At 41.6% G+C, this 14,141-nt stretch overlaps 1 protein-coding gene across 1 annotated transcript; it reads left to right on the top strand.

The window, feature by feature from the left end:
• Positions 1-2,024: 2,024 nt before the first annotated feature.
• Positions 2,025-13,846, top strand: LOC139648713 (GA-binding protein subunit beta-1-like). Its single transcript, XM_071524922.1, has 8 exons — positions 2,025-2,132; positions 5,938-6,105; positions 6,964-7,158; positions 9,683-9,794; positions 11,407-11,631; positions 12,357-12,478; positions 13,340-13,537; positions 13,568-13,846. Exons 1-8 carry the CDS (start codon positions 2,025-2,027, stop codon positions 13,844-13,846), a joined length of 1,407 nt encoding a protein of 468 aa, XP_071381023.1.
• Positions 13,847-14,141: the final 295 nt, after the last annotated feature.

Genomic DNA, 14,141 nt, shown 5'->3' with positions numbered 1-14,141 from the left:
CAGGCACTGACCGCCACATTCTGTGGGCAGTACTGCACCCCACCCATGGTTATAATCAACTTTTCCCAAATATTCCCAAATAAATACATTTTTTGACAGTTTTGTATGTGTTGTATCTTACACAGGCCTAAACACCCATAATTACATGCGGTGAAAAAAACACATCAATTGTCTTTTTACTTGCTACGCAAAATATTGTTTATGCTCTTTAGTACAGCATTTTACTCATAAAATGCTGTATGGTATACATGATGTTAAATGAGGGTTTTACTTTGAAGGTTCTAACCGGAAGTCGAATGATTTATTCTGTCTGGCTTTACACTTGTTGTGTCGCCGCCATTTTTGACCCACAAATAATAAAAACAAATGATATTTTGTTTTTGCGAAGAAGTTGCGAAAGTGTATCCATCAACTAGGAGTTAATATCAACATAATTTAAGAGTAACTCTTTTGACATCGTCTTTGTGAGGCAAGTATACCACAATAATTATTAATCCCAGAAATACATTCTTTGATAGCTAAACATGAAATTAGAATAAGAGCTAACATTAATGTAGCGATAAATGATTACTCCAAGGATAGCCACAATATTAGCAAGCAAGCAAGTTAGCTTTCTCCACTCTGTCTGGTCGGAGATAACAAGCTATCGACGTGTATCGATATCTCGGCAGTTGTCGAAATCACAGCTGAAGATATTATTGTTTATTTGTAAATCCGACCGGAGTTGTTCAGCTGAGCTGCAGCAGGAGACTTGACTAGCGGATGTGGAAATAGCTTATAACGTTAGCTGATGTGCGGCTCTCATTTGCTATCCGCAACTTCCACCGGAACAAAGCAAATAAAACTAAACCTCGGATTTAATATTTTCAGTAATTGTTTATGTATTCCCTTTGTCTTTTATCGTGTGAGAAAACGGATCTATTCTAGTCAGTCTACCAGTCAGCGATAGGCCGTGTGGAGGGAATCGCTCAAAAACTGCACAGATAAAGCTTCATCTAGAAAGCTTTAATTTCCTACATCCTGCAAAACTAGTTGCTCCAGTGTATCCTCACTATGCAAAACAGCCACACAACAGGACACAGGCTGACACATATCTGTTAGTATTTACAGCACTGTATAACCAAATCAGTGGCTGGATCTGGTCGAAGTTTCTGGAATAACTTTGGTTATTATTTGGTTATTAACGGTTTGAGTTGCATATGCATCGATAACCAATGGAAATGCTCTTTTCAGTCCTTTCCTTGCCTTTCCTAGTCCTTATATACGTAATTACACGTTATTCCCCTTGTTCAATTCACTACCACTGTAATTATTTTGCAGAAACAGTAAAATGATGTAAAACGATTACCAACTATAGCCTGCTAGTCCTAATTAGTTTGTGTTATTTACATGTAACGTAATAATAATACTGAATAGCCTTACAAGAAAGGTCTCATAAAACTGAAGGAAGACATTGGATTATTGCTGAAGATCATAATTAATTAATAGTGCAAAAAAGTCTAAACCCAAGACAAACCAGCTATTGAAGTGTTGAAGTGTATTACAGATATATGGCTTTACCACAATAACAACCACAGACACAGACAGCAACTTGTGCTTATAGTTTAAAATGTCACATGTACTGTTTGGTATCTACAATAACAATAGTAATAAACTTAAAGAATTATATATAATCAATTTGATGATTATTTTAGCAAAATTTCATATTCATAAATCCAAATTTAGCCATTCTAAACCATTATTTATAGTATTTGAAAATGAAACTAAACAGTACATTAAAACCATCTATTTGTGTTCTTTGTTTAATGTTTTCACTTAGAAGATTCCCCCTGGCTCTGATGTTGTTTTGTCTGTATTAATGACCTCTTTGTTTGTATGTGATGTATGGATGTGTGGTGTATGTTTCTATTGTCGATAAAGATGTCAAAAAAAAAAAAAAAAAAAAAAAGTTTAAAATGTCACTCCTGCCCAGCTGCTGTGTCCCTGTCTGAGAGCATCACAGTGTTTCTCCTCCCTGCCAGTAGATGTCTCTGGTGTACCTGGGGAAGCGGCTGCTGGAGGCGGCGCGGGCCGGACAGGACGATGATGTCAGAACCCTGATGGCCAATGGGGCTCCGTTCACCACAGACTGGGTGAGGCTGTTATATGAGTTAATTATGGAATAATCTTTCATCTAATCCATAATAAGCTGTGTGCGTGGACAGTCATCTGCTGCCCGGAGACAAATGGGTGTTGTTCCTCACTGGGGTTTGTCTCAGTGCAAATGTGAAGATACATTTTTTTACAGTAAAAGAAAAAATCCCCTCTCTGATCCTCTTACACTGTTAGATATCATTAATCTGTAATGTTCAGTGGATTCCAGCAGTTATTCTGTGATGAAGTGTTGTAATTTTCTTTTCTGGTGAACCCACTTTCCCTCAACCTGCCTTGTCTGCTTCTACTTCAGTTAGTGATTTCCAACGTTTCCCGGAATGACTTTTGACAACCCCCAGAGGCACAAACTTGTTGCTTTCAGCTGTGGGTTATACAGAAATAAACATAGAGCTAGCAATAGTAAGAGCAATAGAGTGAGAGTTTTTCCAGTGGAGAAAAAGTGAGTCTCACCACTTACTCAAAACCCAACCTGTCTTGTAGCTGCATTGCAGCTACAAACGGCGGCTCTAGAAAGAAGCCCTCGCTCTTTGATTCTGAGGGAGTGACAGCAAAACCTGATGTTTACCGCTGATGTTTTAGATCCTGAAACATTTTCTCATATCAAACTCCATTTGTAGCTGAGCTGAAAATATCTCAGTGTGACGGTTTGGCCAGTGACCTGCAGGAATAACAAAAATACACCAAACAACAAAATGGGCCCAGAAAAGCAAAGTACATTGCCAAGTGTGCGTCCAAGTGATTTAAGGTGGAGGACCATAAGCTACTCTTCAAACTCTGATGTTGCCGGTGTTAACAGAACTAAAACACTCTTTCGCAGAGAAAAAATGTTTCTGAACGTGAACAAAATTGGGTTATTCGAAACGGCTATCAGAGAATCAGAACTACGATCTAAAAAGAGTAGAGACTCTGTTTCTACACAGTGTATAGTTGTATTATAAATCTCTGTCAGAAGCCTGTAGGTGAGGTTGTAATGAATTAATTACAACATAATCTCCGATCTCGTCCGTATGCTGTGTGGACTCTTGCCTCTTGCCCGGAGACACCGGTAATGTGTCGCTTCATCAAAATGCAGCGGTGGCGTGTCGGCACTCCTGAAGCCACATCTCAAACCACCAGTCCCACAGAGCAGGGAACATTTTCTGCATGCAGAGCGTCAGTCTGAGCTCTCTCACCCCCCCCCCCACCCCCCCCTTCTCTCGTTGTCTTTATCAGGACTAGTTTGAATGTATTTTTATCCTCCCTGTCATTCTATGTGTCGTCTTATTCTCCTGTTTTCCAGCATGTTAGATTCTGCTCCCCAACACTGTTGTGTCTTTGCTTGGCATCTTGATTTTGTTTGTTTGCTTTGAGGTGAGATATTTTTATCATTTCACAGTGTTTTATCACTGTGCAAAGAGACTAAATCAAACTAAACTAAATCTCATGTAGACGCAGGTCGACGAGGTTGCAGTGCGATGTGCAAAGCGAGTAAACACTCATATATTCCCTGTGTACTTCACTTTTGCACAAATTTGCACATGTGAAACAAACCGACTGCATTAGTGGCATATGCCAGCGAGCAGTAAATTATAAATGAATCGATAGATATATAGATATATATATAGAACATCATAGCATTAATAAAATGGTAATGAGAGTTGGGGGAAGGGCCTGTGGATTTTGCATGTAGCCTTGCATGTTAAAAGAAATATCTAAATGATTTAAACAACACGGGTTCATGTAGCCCCTTAATAAATGCATGGAGGCAGCTATTTCATCAGCTTGCAGGTAAATTCAAAAAAGCTCATTTAAGTAAATATTGGTTCAGTGGACATTTACCAAAACAGACAATGTGATGCAATTATCCCTTTATTGTATTTTCTATTCCCTGCTGGGTGAATACTCTCTAGTGTCACAGTTATCAAGTGTACAACAGCAGATAATAGTTGTTAGCAGGTCTCTCTTGAAAAAGAGAATATTGATCTCAGTGAGACTTCCTGCTTAAATAAAGGAATAATAAAAAGATAAAATGAAGTGTCTTTAAACGTTGCCATGAATTGAGATTTGCAAGCAGATGGTGTGCAGGAGCTTCATATATTTATTTAGTTGCTGTTTTTTTCTCTGAGCAGCCATGACTGAAATTGTCAGGTGTGTAAACTTTGTTTTATTATGAAATTCGTAAAGTTAAAAGTAAATGTGCAAATGCAAGTCTAAGAGTAGTTCCAGTGTCACGTTAGTCACAGGAAGAAGTGGAAGAGCAGTATGACGTCTCCTTGCTGCAACTTGGAAGCGTTTACATGTTTAAAATGTTGTAAAATGAGCCATAAATGAACTGCAGCAGATATTGCTCACTTTCCGTAAGTATAGTTAATTGTATTACTGTGAATATAACTGATGCTAATTTTGATTTCTGTTATATTGGACTGCCAACATCGGTGGATTAGCTGCCGTGTTTGCCGCAATGTGTGACGCCAAGTGGGAGATACTGGAGCCCACAGCAAACTCCCACATGTCCTACTTGTAATTACCACTAGGAGAGTGACTGAAAGGTTTTTCCCGGTCGGCAGCTCGTATTTACGGTAAATCCAAGATGACGTGAACGCAGCGTTAGAGACGAAGAATTAGACGACAGAATTTAGCCGCAGAGCCTCCTGGAGGAGCTGTGGGCCTCATTAAATGAAACATCACTGATAGGAAGAGTCTACTTGATAACCACAACGTTTCTACACTCATCCTAGTTTAATAGTACAAGGGAGCTATTACACAGCCTCTGTATTGATAAAATGACTAAAGCTATGTCATTCTACATCTATAATCTACTCCTTCCTGGCATCCATGACTAACACAGCGGTAGCCTACAGGTCAGAGAAGCAGGTTTGTGACTGGAAGGTTTCTGGTTTGAATCCCCAGACTGGCTGGGAAACGCTCCTCCCTTCCTCAATAACTCACTTAATTTAGTTTATTGCCACATCAACTAGACAATTTCCTGTAGTACTTGCTTGCAATTTGTTGTAGTACAAAACAGACTGAACAAGCCAGCAACCAAACAACAACAAACATCAACAAAACAAGACAAACTAAAGAGTAATAGATAACAAGTAAGAGAGCAAGAATCAGATACAAACACAGTGATTTAAAAAAGCAAAATGAAAATTATAATTCATGGTCATGATCATAACCACAGTCAAGATGCCCTTGAGCAAGGCAGTTAATCCCCCCAACATGTTTCAGTGGAACTGTAGGACAGTGGTTCCCAAAGTGGGGTCCGGGATCCCCCCAGGGGTCCTTGAGGGAATTTCAGGGGGTCCCCAGAAAAATGAGCAATCGTTTTATTTCACTCTGTAAAAATTAGCACAATGAGAGCATGTACTGTAAGGACTGTTTTACACCCTGCTGGTATCACCTCACCTACAGAATATAGACCTACAGTTATATAAGTCTGTCATGTTTAAAGTCCCCATGAAAAGAACTCCCACTAATTTTACTTCCTGGAAAACAGAGTATCTTTCATGGTGACCTCATGCTGCACCAGGAGACGTAAATATAAAATTCGAACTAATAAAACTATCAAATTTTTGAACATTTGGCCCCTCGGCACCCCACCCATCAAATAAAATTGCCTTTCTAAAGAAACCAGAAAATATTCACATTTAAGAAGCTGTATTTTTTTTTTTTAATTACTCAAACCGATTAATCGATTATCAAAATAGTTGGCGATTAATTTAATAGTTGACAACTAATCGATTAATCGTTGCAGCTCTAGTAAAGATAATGAAAGCTGTATCTCTCTGTGTGTCTCTGCAGCTGGGCACGTCTCCGCTGCACCTGGCGGCTCAGTACGGTCACCACTCCACAGCCGAGGTGCTGCTGCGCGCCGGAGTCAGCAGGGACGCCCGCACCAAGGTGGACAGGACCCCGCTGCACATGGCCGCCACTGAGGGACACTCCAGCATAGTGGAGCTGCTGGTCAGGGTGAGGGGAGCCGTCTGCTGTGTGTGTGTGTGTGTGTGTGTGTGTGTGTGTGTGAGTGAGTCTACAGTATGTCATGAACAGACGTATGCATGCATTTGTTTGTGCATGTGTGGGTGAAGTGTGTGTGTGTGTGTGTGTGTTTGTAAGCTTGACTACCTGATGGAGATGTAAGCAAGCATTGTGTCCGTGTGTTTGTGTGTGATGCATAATAAACTTGTCAAAATCTTACTTTGCTGGTGTTAACAGACTCGAAACACCCAGATAGATAGATAGATAGATAGATAGGTAGATCGATATGTAGATCGATACATAGATAGATAGATAGATAGATAGATAGATAGATAGATAACACCTTCCTATAATCTAAAAAAATCTTAATGTAAAACATGCTTTTCCTCTGCAATGAGCACTCTAATTAAAGTCTTATTACGTGCCACTTACATATTTTTATAAATTACTTATGTATTTCAATGTAATTCAGCCGATTTGGTATGAGAAATGTATGGATGAGTGCCAAACAAACCTTGGTTTTAGTGTTTGGACAATGTCCCTAGGTGTCCCAAAAAACCCAAAAAGGATTGTCCAAACTCTGTATTGCAAACACACAAAATTCAAAGAAGCTTGTCTAATGTTTCTGAGATCCTAAATGGTATTTATGAATCATATTTTGATCTTATCACATTTGGTTTACCTGCAATCCTCCTGTAAACACCAGTTACTTACCTTCCCTACTTAATTAGCTACCAACATCTATCCTCATCTCTTTCCCCCCTTCTCCCTTTTTTTCTTTTTTTTTCTCCCCCCCCTCTCCTCCTCTCCTCCTCTCCTGCCACCGGGGGGCGCCGTGCGTCCGTGCAGAGCGGCGCCGACATCAACGCCAAGGACATGCTGAAGATGACGGCGCTGCACTGGGCGGCTCAGCACGGCCACAGGGAGGTGGCCGAGCTCCTGCTGAGGTACGGCGCCGACGTCCACTCCCTCAGCAAGTTCGACAAGACGCCCTTCGACATCGCCATGGATACCAGCAACACCGAGCTGATGATACTGCTACAGGTGGACGGAAGGGGGAGAGGGAGGGGGGTTTGGGGGATAGAAAGCGAGAGAGACAGACATTCAGACTCTCTTGGGGAGAGAAGAAAAACAGGGAGGGGGAGATGTGAGAGAGAGATAGACAGATGATGGGAAGAGAGAGAGAGAGACAGAGGAGCAAAGACATAGATGGGGAGGAGAGAAGAGAGAGAAAGCGACAGGCCAAGCCAAGATAGAAGGATTAGAGAGAGAACGAGAGAGAGAGAGAGACTGATAGTCACATAGAAGACAGATGAGGTGGAGAGAGACAAGGAGGAGAAAGAGAAGAGAGGGAGAAGGAGGAAGGGAGAGACAGTTAAGGGGTAGAGAGAGGGAGGATGAGAGACAGAGAGGGAGAGAGAGAGAGAGAGAGAGAGGGTGGGGTAGACAGAAAGACAGTTGAGGGGGAGAGAGAGAGAGAGAGAGACAGGCTGATGTCAGTTCAGCTCTATTTCTATAGCTCTGGCACAAGGTTAAAAGACAAGATAACAGAACTGACCCGGAAACAATCTAAAGAGACCAAAAATGACCAAGCACATTTAAACGAAAGCAGGTAAAATAGGATGAAGGGGGACGAGAGAGAGAGAGAGAGATAGACAGATAGATGAGGGGGGAAGAGAGGGAGAAATAGATAAATGTGAAGAGGGCGGGGGGCGAGAGAGAGAGAGAGGGAGAGAGATAGACAGATTCGGAGGGGAGAAAGAGACAGAAAGGTGGGGGGATTCAGACAGAGAGAGAGAGAGATGGGGGAGATAAACAAAGAGAGGGCGAGAACGGAGGAAAGCGAAAGAGAAAATTAAGAACGAGAAAGAGAGAGCGAGCATGTGTGTGATTGCTTTTGTGTGTGTGTGTGTGTGTGTGTGTGTGTTTGCATAGCCTCACACACGATTTAAAAATGCGTTTGATGTTCCCCTAAGTGCGAGCGGCGAGGCTCCAGTCGGACTCTGGGCGGCGTTGCTATGGTTTCAGCGGCCATGCAGCCTCTCTCTGTCAGACAGCCATGTTGCAAACTCATTTCCTGCCTATAATACCCGCATTTAGACACCATCTCACACACAAAAAAAAGCGGATTAAGCCTCTTTCCTGTTAAGATATTTAAAAGAAAATCCACGCTTACAGAATCGATAGTTCAGGATTATTCCCTTCTGTTCGGTCACGTTGGAAGTTTGGGGAAGAGACTATTTGGGAACGTGCGGGTTTACATAAGGCCCGTCTTTATATAACAGAGGTGTGTGTGTGGGCCTCGGGCGGGACGGGGGAGGCTCTGGATCACCATTAGGTAGCTTTTTCTCCTCAGATAGGAGTGTTAAGCGAGCCGGGAAAGATAGTAGGGCCGTGAGCAAAAGCAACCGGGTGACCAATACAAGAAAGACATCGACACAAAACACCCACCTCAACCCCCGAATATATAATCCTCTCCTCGGGTCGGCGTGACTAAACACCCTTTGGCAGAGAAAAAAGGTCTGTAGCAGATCTTTTGTGCCAGATGAGTCACTGCACCTGCAACTTTATGATAACTTTTGTTTGTGTAGCACTTTTTCTAAAAGCAATGTTTACAAAGTGCTTTACTTACAATAAAACCCAAAGAGATAGCGATGTAAAAGTAGCACGATTAAAAAAAATAAAATAAAGTTCAATTAAAAAGAAGAATCAATTAAAAAAAGGAATAAAAGGTAATACAATAGATAAACAGATACAACTAGAAAACAGAGACACAGCTAACAACAGATGGAACTTAACATAAAAGTGTGTGCCAAACCACATGAACGCCCAGACAAATAAAAGTTGTCCCCAAAAGAGACAGTAATAAATAACTAAATAAGTAAAAAAAAAAAACAAGTAATAAAATGGAGATACAAGTATATGGAGCAATTCACATAAAAGCCTGTCGGTAAAAGTGTGTTTTTAGAAGGGATTTAAAAGATGAAACTGAAAATAAATGAACCTGCCGAGAATCATTTTTACCGGCCAAAATGATGAGTATGCATTATTCAGTGAAATATGTCACCCTGCCCATTTTAAATGCTATTTCCTATATAGACTCAAGTACAGTGTGTTAATTTAAAACGTACTCACTCACTTATACATTGGATCATGAAGTGCAACAGAATTATTATAATATAGCCGAAGCATTCAAGTGTGTCAGAAAGTTACCTTAAAGAAAGAAAGAAACCTTATTGATTTATTGCCGAAAAAACAAAATGATCAGTTGTCATCTGTAGTGTCACTGTGTTGTATTTTTTTTATATTGTTGTGTGTAAAAATACAGTATATCTTTTCATTGTTCCCGGGGTGAGGCCAAAGATGTTTTTCTAGCCTAATTTGGACAGTAAAGTATTCTATTTTAATTCTGTGTGTGTGTGTGTGTGTGTGTGTGTGTGTGGTTGAAGCCAAGGGTGTGGGTGCTATGCCACACTAAGAAAGGTTGTACTACTATTCATTGGTGTGTGTGTGTGTGTGTGTGTGTGTGTATGTGTGTGTGTGTGTGTGTGTGTGTGTGTGTGTGTAGGACGGCATGCAGAACCAGGTGAACATGAACCCAGAGCCCCAGTACATCATCCCTGCTGGTGGGATGGTCAGTCTATCAGAACTGGTCACTACTACCACCAAGACCACCACAGGTAGGCAGCACACACACACACACACACACACACACACACACACACACACACACACTCTGGAAGGAGAGCCTCAGCAGAGTCCACATATCAGCTCATTCAGTATAAAATAATTCACCGACTCCATTTACTCCCAAACCAAATAGAGTAAAATGTGTCCTTCTGTTCGTTCTGCTCATTATGCTCGTTATGCGGATCTGCCTCTGGCTCTGACACATCTTCTCTGGTCCTGTCCCGGGCTTCACAGCTTCTGGACTCAGTTTTACCCTCCAGTACGCCAGAGGGATTTCCCCCTCTGACACACAAATTGCTATGCTGGGATGTTCCCTATTCAATTTCTGTGAGCGAGACAGTAAATCGTAATTTTCTGTGGTTGCTTTTTCTGTTTTCTGATATTTGATGTGAAATGTACATGGTGTAAATCAGTGGTTCTCAATGGAATCTCATGGAATTCTGGACAAAATCATATCTAACAATAAAAACATTCTCAGATTTGGGTCTGAGAGATAAAATCTCATCAAAAGGGGGTCCGTGGCCCTAATGTGGACTAAACTAGGGGTCCTTGATATGAAAAAGGTTGAGAATCACTGGTGTAAATAATTTGTCGATACATTCTCACGGTTCTCAAACAACAGCAGGATCATTAATCATTAAATTGTTCTCAAAATGTTAACATGATTCTCTAGCTTGTTAGCATTTTGTGACTTCCACATAATTAAATTGTAATGATCATGCAGTTGTTTTGACAGCCGTGAAAAGGTTATGGGTGATAAACAACACCAGATACAACCACAGAAAATGTCGATATTTTTGTTTTGCCCATAGAAATTGAGCAGGGCTCGTCTCTTGTATCGCACTTTGTGGGTACTAACCCATTTGAAACGTCACACCATTTTTATCTATGGTAGCAAAAAAAAATGCATGGAAGGAAGTCAAACCACCCAACTTCCAAACGTGGCTTTATGAGTTGACCACTGCTTTACAAATGGAAACAATTTGTTTCTCCAGAAGTAAAACAATTGGCAAATTTTTAAAGGTTTGTCAGCTCTTCTTAGATGATATAGAGACAGATCCTCTTCCTCTCCTCTTCACTGCTGCCTGAGGAAGAGCACTGAGCACAAAACGCGTTGCATATTCAGCATGTTTATAGCCTATATATGGTCACCTACTCATTATGCACTGAAAAACCTCAAATCTTTTTAAAATCTTTGGCGGTGCACATGTAAGATGCTTCCTTCTATTCTGACAGAGACAGAACAAACATGATTATGACGTGCAGCGATGTCTTATCATCCCTTATCATTTCTTCTTCTCCCTCTGCACGTTATATTATTCACTCAGATTCTGTCTACACTGGCTGTGTTTTGATTGTACCCAACTGATACTTTATCTGATTCCCTGTGCATACTGGTGTACTAATATTGTGCAACAGGTATTTTTATTTTTTGTTTTCTATCTGATTTGTTTTATTCTTTTTGAGATATTTGGAGAAGCCTTTCAATAAAATATTCCAAACTTGCACTCCTTCATCTACACTTATTTTTCTTCCCTGAAAGCAGCTTGATTGATCTGTGCTTGCATAACATTGAGGCTCTCTTTGACATTTCACACCCAGGTATTGTTACAGCAGTCCTTGGCTGTTATCTAACAATACCAGCTCACTCTTTTTCTTCAGGAAAATCAGAGGACGCCATAGCTGCCGAGTCGGTGGACACGGCCATTCAGCATGTGGTGGGCGACGGGGGTCAGAGGGTCATCACCATAGTGACGGACCAACACGGCAACCTGCAGCCCGCCGGCCTCGGCCAGCAGTTCTTCGTCACCATGCAGGGGCAGCAGAGTGAGTGGGAAGCACACCGGCTCACTACTCTGGATTCACCATTTGTTAGAATCACACTGTAGCAATGCCAATTAGAGTAATGTGACACTTCTGCAGGATTTGACACAAGGAGAAGAATTCAAGCAAAACAGAGGCTTTGCAGTTGCATCAGGAAACTAGAAGAAACTTTGGCTGGTGCAAATGGCCTCAAGATGCCACTGCAGTTAATTTGCATTTACTTGAGTTTGAAAGCAACCCATGGAAAAACCTTGGAGGAAATCAAGATTCAAGATTCAATACTTTATTGCCATATCAACAGAATTGATTGGAATTTGTGTTAGTGAGCTCACTTAAACACAGACAAACACATAGAACCACTCACTTAAAAAACAACAACACATAATACATAAAAAAAAAAAGAAAGTATAAAACTGATAGATAACATCCAAGACATAAAATAATCATAAAAGCATGAAACAAATGGGTAGAATAAAATAAACTCAAAAAAAAAAAAAATAGACACTCAAAAGTCCAATTTTGTTGTTAAGATCAACTTAAAATGGCAACATCTTGAGGCTGTTTGAGCTAAGCTGGTGCCATCTTGGAGGTCCATTGGAGAATTGTCCATTTGATACTATTGGCTAAATATAACAAACAAATATAAACAGCTAAATATAATAAACAAGTAACTGCTGTGCATTGACTGTACATTGGAGCCTGTTCTGACTGCTGTTCTCTGTCTGCAGTGGTGGCGTTGCCGGCCAGTGCCATCACAGAGGAGGTGGTGGAGGAGGAGCCTCAGCAGCCCCCGCCCACACGCAAGAGGAAGTCAGACCCTGCAGCCAATCACAACAGCCCCAAAGACAAGGTGAGCCAATAGTAGATGGATTTATTTTATGGCTTCTCTGGACTGAGTAACCTCTTGACAGTTCCATGTAAGTTGATGCAACAGCGTCACTGGGGACTAGAGACATTTTTTCTTAGACCGATTCTATGAATAAATAGAAAATGAAATGTTTCTATGAAAAAATAGAAAATGAAATGTTTCTATGAAAAAATAGAAGGACATCTATAAGTGATTCAGTGATTCAGAAGTCAGTGATTTGATACAATTGCAATCTTAAATATCTAAGTTTTCATTTTATCTAATTTTATCTCATATGACATCAAGCATCCATGTTTACTATTTACTATGGTTGGGACTTGTGGTGATCAACAAAAAAATACAATCAATAATCAATATTATTATTTTTCTGTAGCTTGACAACATTAGCGAAGTTTGTATGAAAAATCCCACATAGTGAGGAAGACAAACCGTTTTGTTGCACCGGCACAAAACCAAACATTAGCAAAGTTCTCAGTGTCACCTGCCTTTCTTTCACGGACCTTTCACAGCAATGGGAAAATCTGACCCACTGCTACCCACTGAAATCTGAAAATGTTCCATTGCACCCCACCAAAAAATGAAAATAGTTAGTCTTCATAAAAAAACATCCAAATACAACTTCTGTGGACAGCTACTTATTTGTTTTGGTTGTGGTTGACATTGCAGTGTTTGGTTTGCTGTAAAACCTAAACTCCCCAAGTGCATGTGGGTTAAGTGTGGAAAAAGCTGAAGATAAATATCATGAGTGAACAAAATCTGCAGAAAACTTCAATCATGGCGTTTGGCAGCTTCAGCGGGGCTTGACTGCATGATCATCCAACCTCCATTTTGTGCTTTTTCCAGAGGGCCAAAGACAACCGTGAGCAGCTCCAGAGGCAGCTGCAGGAGGCCAACCGGAAAGCCCAGGAGTACCGGGAGCAGTTCCTGCAGAAGGAGCAGGAGGCCGAGCAGTACCGCCTCAAACTGGAGCAGGCCATGGCCGTCAGCAACAGCAACGACATCGCCGCCGCCGTCACCGCCACGGTCACCGCCGAGGCCACTGTCACCGGGACCAACGGCGCTGAACTGAAGGAGGCGGAGGAGGTGGTGGAGGAGGAGCAGCTGGAGATCACGGAAGGAGCTGCAGTGGAGGAGAAGGCAGCGGAGGAGGAGGGCAGGGTGGAAGGAGAGGAGAGGAAAGAGGGAGAGGAGGAGGTCGTGGGCGAGCTCCCGGAGGACGCCATCCTGGTGAACGAGGGTGAGCTGGATATAGCGGAGGCCCGGGACACCGAGGTGACGGAGGCGTCTCCGGCCAAGGCTGCTCCCTCCAGGAGAGGCCGGGGGAGGGGGAGGGGCAGACGCAGACGCTAGCCCACAGTTTTTAAAATGTTTCTTGTCACTCCATGTCACTGATTTTATGATATTTTTTTAAAAATATGAACGGTTTTGTAAATATGTTGATCCTTTCACACCGCACCTGTGAAGAAGACAGTTTAGTGTATTTGTAAGCACACGCTGAGCCTGGAGAGGGAGCAGTCAACGCCACGGACTTTGACGACGCTCAATTCTTCACCGCTACATCACTTTGGTTTTCTTACCTCTAATTTACCTGTAATTTCTTGAACAACCTCCCAGATTGCATGGGAGTTGCGTTGGAAACTTTCAC

The sequence above is a fragment of the Centroberyx affinis genome, unplaced genomic scaffold (assembly GCF_046629955.1).
Source record: "Centroberyx affinis isolate AG114_WGS23_722 - 3 ecotype Tasmania unplaced genomic scaffold, CSIRO-AGI_Caff_v1 ptg001249l_1, whole genome shotgun sequence".
NCBI classification, from domain to species: Eukaryota; Metazoa; Chordata; class Actinopteri; order Beryciformes; family Berycidae; genus Centroberyx; species Centroberyx affinis.
Note: the sequence above shows the minus strand (reverse complement) of the source record. Positions and strands in the feature narration are given on the sequence as shown.